This window comes from Stegodyphus dumicola, chromosome 8 (genome assembly GCF_044657685.1).
Source record: "Stegodyphus dumicola isolate Sdum_Otavi_A_Nest chromosome 8, ASM4465768v1".
Lineage (NCBI taxonomy): Eukaryota > Metazoa > Arthropoda > Arachnida > Araneae > Eresidae > Stegodyphus > Stegodyphus dumicola.
Window position 1 is genome coordinate 14537382 of NC_140775.1, and position 20763 is coordinate 14558144.

Here is a 20763-nt window from a genome sequence, read left to right on the forward strand (position 1 = left end):
TTATTTATTAAGAGCAAAATGTATACAATGTTTATATAACATTTACTAATTCTGATCAATCTCGGTAATAATTTGTGAATTTTATGTGAATTCTTTGTTTTTACGAGAAATTAGGAAAAGAGAACAGAATATGACAAAATAAAACAAATATGAACTAGCTTTGTATGTCTGCAGGTCGAAATGCGATATTTGATAATTTATTTTCATTAATAAAATAACAGTAATGAATAATTTAATGAGATAATAATAATGAATTTATTAATAATATTCATTACTGTTAGATGTTTAGAATATGATTCATTACTAGATTTTGAGATTAACTTATACCAATAAAGCTTTAAAACTTTTTTTTCATAATTACGTTACTGTAGTATAAAAAAGATAATCAGAGATATATTAGTTGCGTTTGATTATATAATTTTAACAAATATTACTTCGGACTATCGGGCAAAGGAGGTATATCTGTAGAGAGAATTTTCTTTATAAAACTGGATTTTGTTTATGTTAGCAGTTAAAAAATTCTCCGAATACCCATATATGCAATCCATTTTATAGCTGCAATGTGAAGTGAAGTCTGAAGAGATAATTTCTTAAATCTTTGCATTTTCGTGGTATCCGTAGAAAGAGAGAGAGAGAAAGCACTTTTAGACTTCTTTTTAATATGTGTTGAGTAGAATTTTAATGTATGATTTAAAATTTTAGAAAATATAAATTTATCAAAAATATTTTTCGGAACAGTTTTAAATGTGTATAAAGAATTCTACGTCAATTTTCTTTAGTAGGAGGATTTCGTTCAAAACCATCGTTATATCCAAAGCTTGATTTTTCCTTGATTTTAAATGAAATGGATATACATATACATAATAAAATAATAAATACAAAATAAATAAACATAATAAATTTTCTAATTTAATTTAAAAAGATTAATCTTTCATACTTTCAAAAGAATAAGGGCATGCAGGGTATTGACATTTACAGTGTAGGAAATATGTTTTTCATATTTCTTTCAGTGATCAAAACGATTACCCAGGAATATTTTCAAAGCAAAATTAAGAAAATTGTTTCCGACAAATATCCCCTTATGTGTCTTCTTCTTTTTTTTTTTTTTTTTTTTTTTTTTAAGTGTGAAATCTTCTCTTTGGCAGAATAAAGAATCAGAATGATGAACGGAGCGAAATAAATGCACGAGAAATAATTCCATAGTGCTGCAATTCCATGTAAAATCGTAAAATGAAACATTGAAAAATTTATGTAAAACTGTAATATGAAACATTGGAGAAAACTGCAATATAGTTTATTCACAATCACCTAAAATTTTTAATTTATGTATTGCCGAATGATAAACATAGGTTAGAACATTAAATCTGTTATTTCAATGATTTTTCTTGGTCTATTTTTTACGGGCCCACCTGCGGAGAGCGCTAAAGTGGCTGAACACTGGTAGTTTTCTCGGGTTCGAATCACAGCGAGAATCACAGGCTTCATGGGCGCTTTCATGGTTTTTGTCGTAACGTCGGTATAAGCCAGCGTTACTGAGCTATAGCAGATAGCTGTCGAGTGCTTCGGTGTAATCCAGTGAACGAACCAAATAATGCAAATCAAATCCCAGAGAACAGGTTGGTTACATGTGGATTTTTCCATTTTATTTACTTAAGAATGAATGAAAATCACAAAAGGATAAATGAGAGAAAGTTGCATGCATAATAGTAGAAGTTCGAACGGAGTTAACGTTACTGAACAGTTTTATGACCTCGGCAGCAAGAAAGGCCAAAGTAACATCTTATTAGATTTAAGCCTCAAGTGTAAAGCAGGCACTAAAAAAGTAGTTTTGCCTACTTTGTAAAAGGAGCTTTAAAAACATTAAATCTCGAACAGAGTGCAAGATCGCTGATATTTGAAGCATAATATAAAAATATATGCATTTTTAGCAAATGTTATTAGCCAAGTGAAAAACCTTTTTATTTATTTTATGGAGTTTATTATAACAAAGAAATGCTTATTGCTTACTCGAGATTGTTAAAGCAAGCTAAGATTAATTTTTAGAGTCATTAGGTTATTTTGATACTGGAGACGTGAAAAATGAGCAATGCCCTCCTCGGGACTCGAACCCGGACCTCTCGAAATATGCGCCGAGTGTGCTAACCATTACACCGCGAAGGCATACTGGAAGGAGTTAGAAAATACCTTATATACTTGCCTTTTAAAGGGCGACAGGTGATTAGGAGACCCAATAGCTAAATCGCGGTGGTGAGGAATCACCATCCATCACCTTTTAGTTCGTACATCACTATAGAGTCATTAGGTTATTTTTTGAAGCAGAAGACATGAAAAAATGTGCAATGCTTTCGTCGGGACAGGAATCTGGATCTCTCGAAATACTCGAAAAGTCTGCTAACCGTTACACCACGAAGGCATGCAGAAAGGAGGGAGAAAATATCTTATAAGTTGCCTCAAAATATGAATGCCTTCGTGGAGGAATCCACCAGATGAAAGAGCAGTAAAATCACTAAACACTGGTAGTTCAACCTTGATTAAAATCCAGACGAACAAGAGAGATTCTTTCTTAATGTATAATTTGAATGCGAGAGAGTTTCCCTTAGAAAGTCTTCCACGATAACATCTCTACCCATAGAGAGATAGCCCTCGAGTTGCTTTTCTGAATTAATTAATATAACCTTAGTCGAAAACATTTGGAGAGAAAGCGGTTTATAAACACGTTACACATGGGGGGGGGGCGAATCCTATGGAGCCTGTTTATTCGCTTGTGTTGAACCTATATTGAACTATCTGTTACCAAACGAAATCGTCAATAGTTTTATCTACATAACAACTGAGTGTAGCGATGTAACTAAATCCCATATTTACTGTCGTAAGGGAAGAAGCTTAAACGTCAAACGGATTATTTAATTAAGTATAATAGTACAATTTGCTGAAAAGTGATGTTTCGTGAAAGACTGACAGAACTGGCTCACGTTCACGTTTTTAACGGGAAAACTACGAAAAGGATCATACAGATAGCTCATTCACCGGTATCTAAACCGAGTTGTTTTCACATGAAAAATTCAGAGTTATATATTCAATGTTACGTTCGTTGTGATCATCTGAGTGTAATTTCTTTTTTTTTTTTTTTCCAATTTTTGGCCTTTATAAAAAGGCCTTTAATAGAGACATGCTCTATTAAATTCTGATTTTGTTTTCTGATGTAAGATTAATAATTTTTTGTTTTGTTTTGCTGTTATAGGAAGGTGCTTTCATTTAATTAACTATTGCTGTTTTTTTTAACTGTTTTTCTGAAATGACGTGTGATAAGCTTCAAAACAGTTTATGCAGAGTGCTACATCACATGCTTTACATATGACAGTTGATCTCCGCTGTAAACCTTTTGCAGAACAAACAGCACATCTTCGTCTTTTCTTTGTATCAAAAGGGAAATGGGAGCATAGATACTTGCATTGTTTTTTTCGACTTGATGGAGACAGCGTATGAGCTTGTAGATCAGAATAGTGAATCAGCTCTCTAATCAAATTCATGCGAAAAACTTTGTGATTCTTTTGGATATTACTTATTTTGCTTAGAATGTACGCGATTAGCACTGTTAGGTCAAGTAGATGAAAAAATAGTTTTTTCGTCCACTTCAAAGTTCTTCTGCCAAAAGTATAACTATTGGCCGTGCGATCGCTTAAATCAACATAGCCCATATTTTTGTTGTAACATGTTATGATCTCGGGCTTTGTCTGCTCATCGGCTATAACAGGGCTTCTTAAACTATGGGTCGCGACCTCATTTGGGGTCGCGAGAGATTTTAATGTCAAATATTTATATATAATATATATATACCATTTTATAACATCACTAGAGTTGGCGGAATACAGTGGACTTGCAGCGCTTAGACACGCGCATTTGTTGAAGGTTTTGAGCTATCTCCACCGACAGCAGTAAACGATCGATGATCGCTATTGTTATACTGTGGCTATATATTGTTAGTGCGTTTGTCGGTATCATACATGTTGAATAAACCGCGCGCCGCTGACTTCCCACAAGGGAGGAATGCGCGCGCGTACACACGTGGAACCTGCAGCTAAACAATGATTCAATACACGCGCTGGCAAATACGCATTAACCAAACTGGTCTGTGGGGCTCTTATAAAAAAGCGCGCATAAATACTTGTAAAACCCGTTGAAAAATTTGTGAATTTTATGCTTTTTAAGCAAATTTTCATAACATTCCGTAACTCGCATTGACTAAAACGCTTGTGTAAACTAGCCTACACTGACTGTAATGTGAATTAGTGGAGTGTTGACGCTCTTCTAGTGTGGTCAATTGTCAGTGTCCCCCGTATCAAGATTTTAGTTTTTCTTTTTATTTATTCGGTAATTAATAAATCAATTATTATCTGCAATATGTTATTTTTATATATATATTTTATTTTAGGATCAAAATAATTTTTAGCCATGGATAAATGGCTGAACTTAAAGAAGAATGGTAATGACGCAGATGATAATGCTACAAACTCTTCTCAGGCAGGACAAAGTATTGGAAAACAGGCATCTAATGTGCGAAAAAGAAAATATGATGAGTCTTTTCTTCAATTTGGCTTTACATTTCAAAATTGTGAGGGTAATGAACAACCTCTTTGATCTGCAATGAATTATTGGCTTCGGAGAGTATGAAACCATCAAAATTAAAAAGACATCTTGAATCAAAGCATGTTTCGTATGTCAATAAACCAAAAGAATATTTTGAAAGACTGTTGAAATCTTTAAATAAAGAAAAGAAAATCTTTGAAAAACTTATAACTGTTAATGAAAAATATTTACTAGCGTCATATGAAGTTTCATACTGTATTGCTAAAAATAAAAAGCCGTTCACCATTGGAGAAGATCTTGTGTTACCTGCTGCTATTAAAATGGTAGAAATACTACATGGAAGAAAATATGGCGATGATATTCGAAAAATTCCTTTGTCGAACGACACTGTCTCGAATAGAATTTCTGATATTAACAAGGATCAATTAATACCACTTATTACAAGAATTAAAGAAAGCCCAAAATTTTCAATTCAGTTGGACGAAACAACTGATATTACTAAATTGGCTCAGTTGTTAGTATATGTCAGGTACGTTTATAAAGAAAGCGTGGAGGAAGAATTGTTATTTTGTCGTCCTATGGAAGACCATACTACAGGGAAAGACATATATTGTAAAGTTGACGAATTTTTAAAAGCAGAAGGTTTAGAATGGAAAAATTGCTGTGGAATATGCACAGATGGTGCAAGAGCGATAACGGGCAAAAATATTGGTTTTAAATCATTTTTTCAAGCTGCTCATTATGATCATATTACTTTTACTCACTGCCTTATTCACCGAGAGGCTCTTGCAGCAAAAAAATTAGCACCAGAATTGAACGATGTGCTTCAGGATGCTGTTAAGATCATAAATTTTATTAAGAGCCACGCCCTTAACAGTCGCTTATTTTCAAATCTCTAAGGATACGGATTCCAACTACACAACTTTGTTATTACATGCAGAAGTAAGATGGTTGTCAAGAGGTCAAAGTTTAAGAAGATTATTGTTATTAAAGGACGAGATCGAAATATTTTTAACCGAACGAAAATGTGAACTTGCTGATTTTTTTCAAAATGACTTATGGCTATCCAAGCTGTGTTATTTGTCAGATATTTTTGAGAAGTTAAACGATCTCAACTTGTCTCTTCAAGGAAAATATTGCGATATATTTACTTCAAATGATAAAATTGAAAGTTTTAAAAAGATCAACATTTGGAAAAGTAGGGTAAAAAAAAATTCGTTCGAAATGTTTTCCAGTGTTGACAATTTTGTAATCGAGAAAATTCATTGTAAAACTTTTATTGCAAAAATTATTCTAGATCACTTAAAAGCGCTAGAAATACAGTTCCGGACATATTTTAAATTAAATATTGATTTCCAAAAAATAGTTTGGATTTAAAAGCCGTTTTGGATTGGCTTAAGTGAGATTGATCACCTGCCACTTAAAGCTCAAAAGGAATTTGCTGAGCTTTCGAGTGACTCAAACTTAAAACTACAATTTCAAAAAAAGCCCTTGACTGAATTCTGGATCGGAACTAGAACTGAATTTCCCACAATCGCTGATATGGCGTTAAATGTCCTTCTGCCATTCAACACCACATATTTATGTGAAGTTACTTTCTCAGCTTTAACACATATTAAATCCCAATATCGTTCAGCGTTAAAAAATGTTGAAGAGGTCTTACATCCAGCAGTTTCAAACATTCCACCAAGATTTGATTTGTTATGCAATAAAAAACAGGCACATCCATCTCATTAAATTTTTTACGTTTACTTTAATTTAATACTTACCACGCAACTACTTGAATATATTCGAGAGAATTAAACGGTCAGAATCCACTTTTATTTTTGAAACTATAATAAATACAATTTTATAATTTTTTGTGCAGTTTTTAATTTTAGATTTTTGTATGTTTCAAAACAAATTCTAAACTTATATATTTTCATATGTATATGTATATTGTTACCTAATAAATAAATCATCAAAAAATATTAATTTATTTTTCTTTTATATTTGTATGGGGTCGTAAAGAAACTCGCAATCATAAATGGGGTCGTGAATGACAAAAGTTTAAGAAGCCCTGGGCTATAATCATTGGATTGTGCATATTTGACAGCATGAAAACGTCACGCTTATCTTTCCAGCGTAGAGCTGTCATCCCATTTGTGAAACGCACAGTGGTTTCTACTCTATTTAATTTTCATTTGCTTACATCTTTTGGGAAATGCTTCCTATTCGGACGAATAGTTCCACATGAATTTATTTTATTTTCATTTAATAAATAAACGAAAAGTTCTGGCGAGGAAAAAAAAATTGTCCATAAATAATTTATGGCCTTTGTCTCTAATAGTCCCACTCATTTCTTTAACGACATTATAAGACGCTGAGAAGTTGGGATCCTTAGATTTATCTTTCCGAAGGTAAACTTCCATATCGTAGGTGCACCCTTCCTTATCAGCGATCTTGTATAATTTTATACCCCACTGCTTGCGTTTCTTTGGGATATATTGTCTAAATATTACTCGCCCTTTAAATTTGACAATAATTTCGTCTATCGCGAGTTCTTCTGCGGGGCTGTAAATCTGTTTATACGCTGCTTTTAAATTATCAAAAACTTTTCGAATTTTCCACAATCTGTCATAATTCATAATTTTATCGGGTTTTTCCTTATTGTTTTCAAAATGCAAAAATTTTAAAATCATTAAAAATCTGCCTCTTGACATTACTTTACGAAAAATTGATGTGTCAATTAAATCATCCGTGGACCAATAATCTCGAATGCTGTCCTTTTCAACATGTCCCATCAGTAAGACTAATCCAAAAAATTTCTGAAGCTCATCAGATGTAATTGGCGTCCAGTCGGTTTCATGTTTTCTTTTTCCGCTTATATCTGGCCGCAACTCTAAGATTTGAGAAGCATATCGATTAGTTTCTATGGTTAGCATTTTTAAAAATTCATCTGAAAAGTATAACTTAAAAAAATCAACAGCAAGATGAATTTCCGAAAATTCAGTTTTTATGCCATGTTTACCAGTAAAGGTCAATATGTTTGCTTTGTCATGCTCACTTGGCTGTCTCCATTCAAATAAATTATTAGCGTTGCTTTTGAAGTTATCGGCAACTTTATCTTCATTAAAAGATTGATTAAAACATATTTCTTCTGTATCTGAACAGTCCGAATCTGTATCAGCAAAAGTTTCCTCTTCTAAATCTCTTAGCAACTTATTAATTTCGTCCTGACTGAGACTTTGAAACGAGGTGCCATTATAAAGAAGTGAATAAGAGCGCGAGTTACACAGAATTCACGAGAAAAAGCTCTAATGTTTGAAAGAGAGATAGCATCTGTTTTTTTCTCAAGCACACTGGCGCGAGACGGTCTACGCCAAAACCTACGGTCTTCGCCAAAACCTAGCCAAAGAGATAAGAAGTGGGAAACATTACATAGCCAGAGGCTGCTCTGAAGAGAAAACTAGACCACCCAGAGAATCTAAAGATGACAATTACTCTAAAAGGGGGAACGGAAAGCTTGGTACAGCAGTTGTACCATAGCCGGCTTAAGGGCAAGTAAATTTTGTGGTACTGCAGTTGTACCGCCGGCTTAAGAAAGTTAAGTAATGAGATTTTCAATGAAATCCTCTTGCCTTAAGAAATCTTAGAGTGCCATGTTCGCATAATCCTATCCATAATCCTCATTAGGTATGCCCATCATTTGAATTCAGAAAAACAATACTTAATAGCAGTCTAGATGTGCTGAAATCAAGGTACAACCTGCTCTCAGTAAATCTAAAGCTTGCCAAACAGGGAATTGGACCTCCCAAATTGAGCAGATGATCCAAGATCATTTCCTTTGTCTGCTCAATAATGGGCAGGGCACATACTTCCATGAACTTACAAGGACATCTCACGCCGTCGATCTGGTCATCTGTTCACAATCTCTGTTGCCATTTTGCACTTTCAGTGTGCAGAATGATCTTTATAACTGCGATCATAAACCAATTTCTGTATATCTCGTACGAGGAGGAGCAAAACCCATGTCGAGATCCCCTCGGTTTATGCTGGATAGAGCTGACTGGGAACTCTTCTCATCCGTTGCAGAGCTCACAGAGGAAATGGTAAAACATGTGCAGATCGATGATGCAGTGGTATCGGTCTACGCTTAGTAAGCGGGTTTGGAAAGAGTTAGACAAGCATGTGGAATATATAAAGATGCTGGATACTCGCCCTTGCAATTTACACACAATGCTGCAGCAGTGCAATTTTCACTATCGTGACCAACCGACGCGCATCGAGCACACGTCAGGTTGCCACGACAGGATGTTTTAGAATGACCAAACCGCTGGCATTGGAAGCGTCGCATTGGGTTGGTAATATATGGTCTTACGGGACAGTTCAGATACGCAGCCTTTATATTCTTTGGCAGATCAGGCGATTTGAAGGTCCGGATCACGTGTTTTGTGTCGATCAACTGACCTTCCTTACGCATCTTGATCCGCTTAACAGAACAAACCATTTGGTCAGCTAACTCGGAAACGAACTCTTCTGAAACGAGCAAGGATTGCAAGGGCGAGTATCCTCACTTTCCTTTTTGGAAAAAGATGGCCGACTGATCAGCTCTAAAGAAGAAATTGCCAATACTATTGGTGAGACTTTTGCTGCTGTTTCTTCCAGCATTATATATTTACCTGCATTTGTTTCTATTCAGCAGCGCTCTGAGAGAAATCCGATGGCATTTATCTCTTCCAACCGTGAGCCTGTGAGCCGTGTTTATTTAATATGATGACCTGTATACAATATATCCACAGACATAATGATTACATTCGTAGATAGTAGCAAGTATATTTTGCAGGTAAATTAATATAATAAAATGCAAGATCTTAATATGTATAAAAACATATAGGTGTGAAAAATATTTAACAAAACGGAATTGTTTACTTAATTGCATGCAAAAGAAATTATACTATTCAAATACATCACTCAAAGAAACAAGAAATGGACATTTTATACGAATGTAAACTAATATAATATATGAATCGCAGGACATATCATGAAAGTAAACATATCTTGCTATGATACAAAACTACGCAAAAAAAAAAAAAAAAAAAAAAAACTAAAAATATATATAACATAAAATGATTATAAATAAAATGCTAAATTTAACTTTCGAGAGAAAGAAAATACAGACACGTTTCAAGTTGATATAGATGATAAAACTTATTTTACATTTATAAAATTAATAATACGTGCCATATAATTTTATTATATTAGAGGAAGATATACTCTACTGTATGAAAGAGCTTTAAATACTCCATGCCATAATCCAGTTTACATAATTGTACTAAAAGCATCACATCAAAAGAATGTAAATAGACAATAAACTATATTTATATTAGAAGACATTGTAATATTCCATATCAGTCAACCCCTCAGGGGGCTCACTTTTGTTAGTACGGGTGTGGCAATCCCGAGGTACCCTAGCCCTTCAGGGGATCATCTTCTTGGTGAGACGGGTGTCACGATCCTGGAGCCCCAGTGATCTATCCTCTTTTCCGTCTCCTCTCCTCTTGGCTGGAACTTTTTCCCTTCACTTCTCCCTTGTGGTTTCCCTCTTCGAAGTTTGGGACTCGTCACGAGGAACTGGAACAGCCCTTGTCTCTACTTTTCGAGTGGCGAGAAAACTGCCCACGTGTTTGCCGTGCGTGGAGACTCGTGTCGCTGGAAAGGAGGGTCCTGGTAGTTGAGGGGCGAGGTACTGTCCCCAACACACTGCTTTGGACTCTTGCTTCAACTAAACGGGAGGCACCTTAGTCGTCCTCACGGGAGACAATCGGCTGGTCACTAGTCCTTGTGTCAGTGGCTTGGGGATAAGCTCTCGGAAGTACCTGCTTTCGGGAAAGCCGACTGTGGGGCTTCAGTTTGCGTATAAGTCCGGCTAGCCTTAACACAGGAATCTGTGTTCCCTTGTTGGGCACCGTGGTGGGCGGGGCCGTCGGAACCGAATCTTATCTCTTTCAAACATGGCTTTACATTTTATCTTAAAAAAACTTGACTCAAACGAAACTAAACAAGAAATAGGAATTATTGACAAATCCATTAACAAAAAGATCTGTACCGATGCAAATGCAAATGCAAAGGAAACTACTGAAAATCCGCGCTTTCTAGTTGTCTCTAGCCCTTCTGGTGAACTGCAAAAGATGTCTCCTTTTCTAGTAAGCAGATACATTAAATCATGCATAGGTGAGCCAAAGAACATTAAGCGTCTCCGTTCTGGAGACCTGCTTATAGATACCGTTTCGGCCACCCAGTCTGCTTCACTTTTGAGTCAAACCAATTTTGGACAAGTACCTATAACTGTGTCAGCACACAAAACACTTAACTTCTGTAAAGGTGTGATCTCGGAAATCGACCTTATGCTTGTTTCAGAAGAAGAGTTGGTTTCTGAGTTGGCTGACCAAAAGGTTTGTGCTGCTAAGCGGATCAAGATGCGTAAGGAAGGTCAGTTGATCGACACAAAACACGTGATCCTGACCTTCAAATCGCCTGATCTGCCAAAGAATATAAAAGCTGGGTGTGTAAACTGCCCCGTAAGACCGTATATTCCCAACCCAATGCGATGCTTCCGATGCCAGCGGTTTGGTCACTCTAAAACATCCTGTCGTGGCAGCCTGACGTGTGCTCGATGCTCGTCGGTTGGTCACGATAGTGAAAATTGCACTGCTGCGGCATTGTGTGTAAATTCAAAGGCGATCATCCGGCATTTTCTCGTTCTTGTCCGAAATGGAAAACAGAAAAGGAAGTACAGACGACAAAAGTCACTAGAAACATCTCCTACGCAGAAGCCAGAAGGCTGATTCAAAGCACACAGCTTCAACCAAATAGATCATATGCTAGTGCCGTTAAAGTAACACTGACCGTTGCAACTCAAACATTGATAAATGCACAGATTCCTCCAAATAAAACCCAGAAGCATGTAAGCCAGAAAAAGGAAACTCCGACTCATGTAGTACAAAAACAAGAAATAGCAATCCAGAGCAAATCCAAAAATGAGCCTTCAAAAATAGAAACAAAAAACAGAAGCAATAGTAATAGTTCATTTGAGGATATGGTATCTGGTATGGAAGTAGAAGAGGCGCTAGATCTTCCCGAGCATCTACTTCCACGAAAAACAAAAAAGCGACACAGAAAAAACAAACATGAATTATAATGGCTACCCTGATCTCTTGGAACTGTCGCGGATTCCACCAAAATTTTCTCGACATCAAAAGTATAGTCAAAGTTCATCACCCTGTGTGATTGGCTGTACAGGAAACAAATCTGAAACCAGATCAACCAGCAAAACTTCGGAGGTTTTCTTTCGTCAGGAAAGATAACCTTGCAGGTGAACGTGCATGTGGAGGTGTAGGTCTTCTCACCTCACTCGACTATCCCTCAAATTTCCTTCCTTTGACGATATCCCTCCAAGTTGTCGCTATACAAGTAAATTTTCATATTGTAGTTTCAGTTGTTTCTCTTTATTTGCCTCCTAATGAGCACATTGATCAGGAAGATTTAAATTGTCTTATAGAGCAGCTGCCTGAGCCTTTCATCATAATAGGAGATTTTAACGGCCATAGTCCGCTCTGGGGTAGTAAAGATACAAATTGCCGAGGAAGACAAATTGAGCGAATGATTGAAGATCATAGCCTTTGTCTCCTGAATAATGGGCAGGATACTTACTTCCATGAGCCTTCAAGGACATTCCACGCTCTCGACCTTGCCATCTGTTCACCATCTCTGTTGCCATTTTGCACCTTTAGTGTCGGTAATGATCTTTACAACGGCGATCATTATCCCATTTTTGTGTCTCTTGCACGAAGAGGAGCAAACCCCATGTGGAGACTCCCTCGGTTTATACTGGACAGGGCAGACTGGGAACTCTTCTCTTCCATTGCAGAGCTCACAGATGAAATGGTAGAAGATGCGCATATCGATGATGCTGTTGAAGCTGTTACAAATACTATTATTGAGGCAGCTATGCTTTCCATTCCTAGAACATCAGGAAAAATACTGAAATATTCGAAACCGTGGTGGAATCGCGATTGTCATGAAGCACAGAAAAAACAGAAAAAGCATGGGGTATTTTTCATAGATATCCTACTCTGCGAAACCTCATTGCATTTAAAAGAGCCAAAACAAACGCACGAAAAGTAAGGAGGCAGAGCCAAAGGAATTCTTGGATTTCCTATGTGTCATCAATTACATCTTGTACGCCTAGTAAGCGTATTTGGGAAAGAGTTCGAAAAGCATCCGGAATATATAAAGACCACTCACTTTCCTTTTTGGAAAAAGATGGCCGAGTGATTAGCTCCATAGAAGAAATTGCGAATACTATCGGTGAGACATTTGCTGCCGTTTCTTCCAGCAGAAACTATTCACCTGCATTTCTCTCTATGAAGCAGCATTCCGAAATAAATCCCATTTCATTCAAGTCGTCCAAATCTGAGCCTTACAATAGAGCATTTACTATGCTGGAATTAAAGACAGCTTTATTGCAGACACATAGGGCTTCTCCGGGTCTTGATGGCGTGAATTACGAAATGCTAAAACATCTATCCTATAAGTCACTGACTGCCCTCCTCACTCTTTACAATAGAGTGTGGAAGGAGCGTATTTTTCCCAGTGCGTGGAGGAGAGCTGTTGTAATTCCTATTTCTAAGCCAGAAAAAGGTCCAAGGAATCCATCGAACTATCGGCCAATTGCCCTTACGAGTTGCGTATGCAAACTGTTTGAAAAGATGTTAAACAGCCGCCTAGTCTACTTCTTGGAAAAGAATGATATTATATCGCATTATCAGAGCGGTTTTTGAAAGGGAAGGACAACTGTAGATAACATGCTCCTCTTAGAGACATCTATTCGAAAAGCATTTGTAAGAAGAAGCCACGTTGTCTCGATATTCTTCGACATTGAAAAAGCTTATGATAAGGCATGGAGATACGGTATACTCCGGGATCTTCACGAGAGTGGCTTGCGCGGCAACCTACCAATTTTCATTCAAAATTTCTTGAACACTAGAACTTTTCAAGTAAGAATTGGCTCTGTTTTTTCGGATGTTTTTGAACAGGAAGAGGGTGTGCCTCAAGGCTGTGTGCTCAGTGTAACCCTGTTTAGTTTAAAAATAAACTCTGTACTAAAAGAACTTCCTCCCATCATTTTGGGATCTCTATATGTTGATGATCTGCAGATTAGCTGTCGAGGAGCAGACATGAGATACGTTCAGAGGCAATTGCAGATATCTCTGAAGAAGATCCAAGAATGGTCAAACAAACAGGGATTTACTTTTTCCAAACAGAAAACTGTGTGTGTTCACTTTTGTAGGAAGCGAGGTCTCCATCCTGAGCCTGAGTTATATCTGAATGGTACAATTATTCCAGTTACGCCCGAAGTAAAATTTTTAGGAGTGACGTTCGACCGAAAATTGACTTTCCTTTCTCATGGTTTAAACCTGAGAAAGAAGTGTCTAAGAACACTAAATATTTTAAAAGTGTTGGCGAACACCTCCTGGGGTGCAGAGCGTTGCTCCATGCTTCGCATTTACAGAGCGATCGTCCGCTCTAAACTGGACTACTGCTCAGTTGTTTATGGATCCGCTCGGCCATCAGTATTATTAAAACTGGATCCTGTTCAACATGAAGCTCTGCGCATTTGTTCAGGAGCTTTCAGGATCTCTCCCGTCCAGAGCCTGTACGTTGACTGTAACGAACCGTCACTTTATCTGAGGCGTGAGCAAATGTCCCTCTTGCAATATTTTAATATTCTATCCCAACCTGAACATCCCAATAAGCTGTGCTTACTCGATGATGCGTGTAACGTTTTATTTGAAACGCGTTCATCCTGCGTTCCTACCTTTCCTTTAAGAGTTCGCCCTGTCATTGAGGAACATTCCCTCTCTGATATGCGCCCCCAAGCAGTACAGAATTTCGAAATTCCACCTTGGGAAAATTCACAGATTCAGCTTCTTGATGTTTTCAAACATCACGTGAAGGCGAGGATTAACGAGATCGTTTACAGACAACTCTTTGCTGAGCACAGGCAGAAATATAGCAGTTATTATTCGATTTACACAGATGGATCAAAGTCAAATGATCATGTCGGGATGGCTTTTGTATTTGAAGATTACATTGAGGGCAGATGCCTGCACCATGCTTGCTCAGTCATAACATCTGAATTAACTGCAATATATTATGGTCTTTTGTACATCTCGAAGCTCTGCCACAAAAAGTTCATAGTTTATACAGACTCGTATAGTGCTCTAAAACCTTTGGAAGCTTTTCCCAACACTCAGAATCCTGTGGTATTCGATGTTCTCAAAATTCATATAAACTTAACGATTCGAGGATATGAAGTACTGCTGGGTTCCTGGACATGCTGGAATAAAGGGAAATGAGCTTGCAGATATCGCAGCCAAATCTACTGTTCAACTGTCTAGTCGCCTTATCCCTTTTAGAGATATCTGCTGTGTCATCAAGGGAAAGGTCCGAAAAAAATGGCAACAAATTTGGGATGTTCAGCTTCAAAACAAGTTAAGACAAGTAAAACCTAGAATTAAGCATTGGGAATCAACGAAAAATCGTAAGGAGGAAGTTCTTTTGACTCGCCTCAGTATTGGTCACACTAGAGTGACACATAACTACCTTTTAAAAGCTGAGAATGAGCCTGTGTGTTTTAATTGTAATGTTTGTTTATCTGTTCGTGATATTTTAATTGAGTGTCCATGTTTTAATAGTCTTCGCCAGAAATATTTTAATAGCTGTGACTTACCTCTCGACCCTTTAATCGGAAGAGAGGTCAATTGTAATTTATTTTATTATTTGAAAGAAACTGGCTTTTATCACCTTATGTAATTTGTTTTAAAGATTGTATCTTAAATTTTAAATGCGTGGTTTTAACTTGTTCTTGTATGACTTCATCCTCTGGATTTGATACATTTGTCTACTTGTTTTTATTTATTGTATTTTAATTTCATCAATTGTACTCACCCCATCTCGTGTTTGGCGCACTATAATCATCTTTGGTTTTGCGCCATAATCTCTCACTCACTCACTCACCCCTGCGTTTGGCGCATATGGCCTCTAGAGCTTTGCGCCATATATCTACTACCACCACCACCACCACCACCACCATATCAGTCAAATGATCGATATCTCAATGAAAATATAATGAACTATCTCTAAAATAAATACCTAAGGTTACAAATGCTTTTGGTCTTCTGAGGAAGTCTAAATCCCATATCTTAGTTATCATATTCATTTGCACATCTGACTTATATATCATAAGCTCAAGTGCAATAAAATTTTGGAACATTTATCTCGAACTTGATTATGTCAACAACTGCAAGAGTTGATTAAGGTTCCATTCTTATATCCATATTCTATATGCTGCTGCTGTATGTAGGAAATCAAACACTTTTGATAAACCTTTTCAGCTGTCAGCTTTTGGATGAGGGCACTTAAGTTGATAAGGTACAAGAGTAGGTAGGTAGGTAGGTAGGTAGGTAGGTGACGGAAGACGGGGACGCCTGGTGGCTACCAGAGATAAACAGGCATGTGTCCCTCGCCTTCCACTATCTAATGGCAACAATTCCCTGTGGCCTCAAGAGTCCACACCGGGAGCTTATTAAGGGTGCAGGAGTTTACATGGCCAAACAGGGGCGACTTAATAACATTGCTTGACTAATTACATAATTACAGGTATGAGACTTGTGGGACGGATTTACAGGTGAGGGGCTCAGAGCTAGGTACTAAATGTATGAAAACACAAAAACATGAAAATATACAGAAAACACACACGCAGAGGGGAAAAAAAGGGGGGAGAGTGATACACTTGATTAACACTGAAGACTTATGACAAATAAAGCACACTTAAAAATAATAATGCACATATACCACATGTCAGATACATATTTGGCCTCATTGATCACATATACTGTACATTGTGGGGTGTGTTTACAGACGAGGGTCCATAAGATGGGAATAACATGTGATTGCTGGACATTGATATGGGGGACACGTAGAGGTCCGGCGAATATATATTTGTGGAGCGCATAGGTTGCTGAGTATATGAGCATGCCGAGCGCGGTGACATGTTAGCAGCACAGGGTGATATTCATGTTGACTTCTGTTAGTGGCGGACGTTGTGGGATTATGCAGCGTCGCATATATTTTGGCCCATAGCGGCGAGCTGGTCAATGACCTTACAGATTTTATTGATTGTAGGTTTGTTTTGAATAATGAACCGTTGAAAGGCGTCTGTAGGAGGAGTGGGATGCTTAATGTGGTTGTCTGCTGTGAGTGGGCAAGAGTAGATATAGTGGTCTGGTGATCCAAGTTGGCCGCACACGCAAGCATCTGTAGTGGAGATGTTGTGCCTATAATAATACGCTGGATAGGAGCCATGTCCCGTTATGAACCGGGTGAGTTGGGGTATAGCTATGAGGCGTGATAGAGAGACTTTGGGTAGGAGATTGTAGGTCCGTCGTCCGGTGTCACACGCGTTCCATTCCTCTTGCCATATTTTGAGTAGGTCTTCTTTGAGAAGCCTCTTTAGATGCGATGGTGGTGCACGGATGCGGATTTGCTGAACTTCAGAACTGATGGCGGCTTCTTTGGCTAGGGTGTCTGCTGCCTCGTTTCCAACTAGACCAGCATGCGCCTTGACTCAGGTGAGGTGAATGCGTTGCTGGTGGTTTACAGAGAGTAGCTTTTGGATTTCGGAGATAATTGGGGAGGTGTGGCTTAAGTTTTGAATCGCGAGGAGTGAAGATTGGCTGTCTGTACAGATGCATGCTTGGTGGTAGCCGTTACTTAGTATGTCGTTGGTGGCGTTGAGGATGGCCAAGGCTTCTGCCTGGAACACACTATTGAAGTGCCGAAGTGCTGCCTTCCAACTGGTATGTTCATCATTTTGGTGGTAGCAAATGTAGGCGCTACCAACTCCGTCTTCAATCTTGGATCCATCGGTGTAGTAGACGTACGTAGCGTTGGGAATACTAGAATTGCTAGTGTTGTCTATGGTGATGCGGAAGTTTCTTCCTTGAATGCCTGGGTGTGGGCGTTGGGTGAGGCGAGGGTTTTCATATAAGGTCGGACTGTGGGTTGTATCGTGGAAGGTGGCGTCTTTGCGTAGTTGCAAGACTCTGGTTATTGTAGCTTCTTGCTCGGCTCTAAGATATAGTGGCGGTATGCCTGCAAGGATGATGGCCGCAGAGGTGGCTGTGGTGCGAAAACCTTTGCACATCATTAGTGCGAAAGGTCTTTGGATGGTCTGTAGTTGTTTACGTTTCCGGCTTTGCATCGGCTTCGCCCATATTGCGGCAGCGTACAGGACTATGGGTTCAATCACTGTCGTGTACAAAATCTTGTTAATATATGGGTTTCGTCCCCAATTTATACCTTGAAATTGACGGGCCTTGCGTGCAATGGCTTGTGTCTTAATTTTGAGTTGCTGTAGATGTGGGATCCATGTAAGGCCTCTGTCCCATATTAAGCCTAAATACTTGAGCTCTTTGACGATTTTTAGATTTTTCTGTTGGAGTTTGATACATGGATTTCTGCTTGGGTTGGTGCCTGGCTTGGGAATGATAAGAGCGGTTGATTTGGCAGTGGAGATGGTTGAGTTCTTGACAGAGGAAGCTGAATTTTTGTAATATTTGAGTGCTTCTGTGTTCCAATTCGTTTCTGGTGCGACCCTGGATTAGGAACGCAACGTCGTCTGCATAGGCAACTAGTTGTGTATGCTGTGGCCAGTTGGTGGAGATGATGCTGTTGAAAGTTAGATTCCAGAGCACTGGGCCGGCGCAAGATCCTTGCGGGCATCCTCTCTCCTGCTGTTTGATGGTTGTCCCGTTGTTGTGTGGGACCAGGAGGAAACGATTCTGGAGGTAACTGTCAAATATGCCATAGATGTTACGGGGGCATCGAGATGAGCGGAGAGCTTGTTTAATGGCCGGCCACCACAGGGTGTCAAAGGCACTCTGAAGGTCAATTGAGACAAAGGCCGTGTGAAGCTGTTGTTCTTTGTTATGATGAATTATCCGTCGAACTTCCTCCAGAGCATGCAGTGTGGAGAAGCCGGAGCGGAAGCCGAACTGCCTGCTACTTAGGATGTGGTTGTCTTGCAGATGAAAGATGAGTCTTTGTACTATTAGTTTTTCGTAGACTTTCCCTAGAGCCGGCAACAGGCAGATCGGTCGGAGAGAGCTTGGGCTTTGGGGGTCTTTGTTCTTTTTAGTGAAGAAGACTACATGACCAGTTTTAAAGGCGCTTGGGAAGAGCTCATGTTTCAGAAGGTTGTTGAAGAAGTGAAGAAAGAAGATGGGATGTGATTTGTAGGCGACCTTGAGGATGCTATAGTCTAGGCCGTCAGGGCCTGGTGTTTTCTTCTTGGGCAGGGTACGATAGATTTGTGTGATTTCTTGCCTGGTGAAGGGAATGTCGTCTTGGGTCATCGGTGCTGCGTGGTTGTTTCTAAGAAGCTTTTGTTCCGGTGAATCATCAGCTGGGTTATCTGAGGGAAAGACGGTGCTCAAGATAATTGCAGCAGTGTTTGAGGTAAGGCTGGTGTTCGAGTTGGCAGTTTGTTGCTCCAAGTAGATTTGGTGGGGTCGAAAAACTTTGCTTGTTGAGATTTTGTGGAGAATTCCGAAGGGATCAGAGTTCTCGCTGCAGAATTTCTTCCAGGTGGTAATTTTTGCAGTCAGTATGCTTCGTTTGTATGTAGCTCTCTCTTTTCTGAACTGTGTTAGGAAGAAGGCGCGTTCCTCTGGGGTGTCTGCTTTGGTAAGGCGGCGTCTTAGTGCCCGGCATTTTTGGCGTTGCTGGCGAAGGTCCTTCGACCACCATGAAAGACCTTGGATTTTCTTGGCTGTGCGGATTTGGAGAGTACTGTCACAGCATTTTTGTAGCTCCTGCGTTAGATGGTTTGTGTACTGGTCGAGGTCTGCGGCGTTGTGGCAGCTCTGCAGTGATGAAAGTTCTCTGCTAAGTAGGTCGTGAAGTTGCCTTTTCAGTGTCTTGATTTTTGCTTTCGGTAGTCTGTAGCGTTTAAGTATTGGGATGGTGGTGCTGGTGCTGATACTGAAGTGGATGTATTTGTGATCCGACAGGCTACAATCGTCTGACACCCCCCAGTTTTGCAATAAGTGGCTGGCATTGTTGCTGGTAAGGGTCAGGTCTGGCCATCCTTTGTTGTAGGTGTTGTCAAACGTAGGGGGGCATCTATGGAATTGTGAAGGTGGAGGTTGTTGGCGGCTATGTAGTCTTCAAATTCTTGACCTTTCCTATTGATGTCGGTATAGCCCCAGATTGTGTGCTGGGCATTAAAGTCACCGCTGAAGATGGTGGGAGCGGAAGGGCATTTGAGACGAATTCTGTCCATTGCGGCAGTTGCTTCTGTGATGGTGTCCGCGGGGAAGGAGTAGATGGAGCTGAGGATGAAACTCATGTCTGAAGTTTCGAGGAGGATAGCGACACAGTCTCTTTCTGTTGTTACCACTACGGGAGTCCAAATCGGGTTGCATATTATGATGGCTGCTCGTGGGGCTTGGGTATTTTCGGTCACTTGGATTGTTCGCCAGGAAAGCGGGAAGAAAGCTACTTGGCCGTTCTTGCAATAAGGCTCCTGAATGAGAAGGATGTCGGTATCGTTTTGAATCGTTTGATCTGTTGCTTGTATGGTTGCCGCCTTTGCTCGTTGCAAATTTATTTGAATGCACTTGAGGAGGCTGTCTGGAGTTGTGACTGTTAAATTGCATATAACTGGTGGGGAGTGACCTGGTTGCAGATTGTGACACGATCTGCAGCTCTGAAGTGAGAGATTGTAAGCTTGTGCAGAATTTGGGTAAGACTGACTTGGTTGGGGAATGGTAGGATTAGTAGTTGGTGCTGCGTCGAATCCTCTCGATGTACTTGTGGCAGGTTGGACAGCTGGGGTGGTACGCTGGGTGTCCACAAGGGATTGTGCCTTTTGTCTTGTGATTGAAATCTGCGCAGTTGATGCATGTTGGATGGATCGCGGCGCAGTCACAAGCTAATGCTATTTAAAGAATATGGCCATCAGTCTACAAAATGTTTCAGAAAAACTCAAAATTGATACTAAATTGTAAGCACTATATTCAACAAAATTTTAGTAAATGGAATCTTAATCTTATAAATGAAATTTTGTGT

At 39.1% G+C, this 20763-nt stretch overlaps 1 protein-coding gene across 1 annotated transcript; it reads left to right on the forward strand.

Moving 5' to 3' along the window:
* The first annotated feature begins 4452 nt into the window (after positions 1 to 4452).
* Positions 4453 to 5486, forward strand: LOC146995673 (protein FAM200A-like). The gene is made up of 2 exons (XM_085822970.1): positions 4453 to 4531; positions 4822 to 5486. The coding sequence occupies exons 1-2, from the start codon at positions 4453 to 4455 to the stop codon at positions 5484 to 5486; spliced, it is 744 nt and encodes a 247-aa protein (XP_085679096.1).
* Positions 5487 to 20763: the final 15277 nt, after the last annotated feature.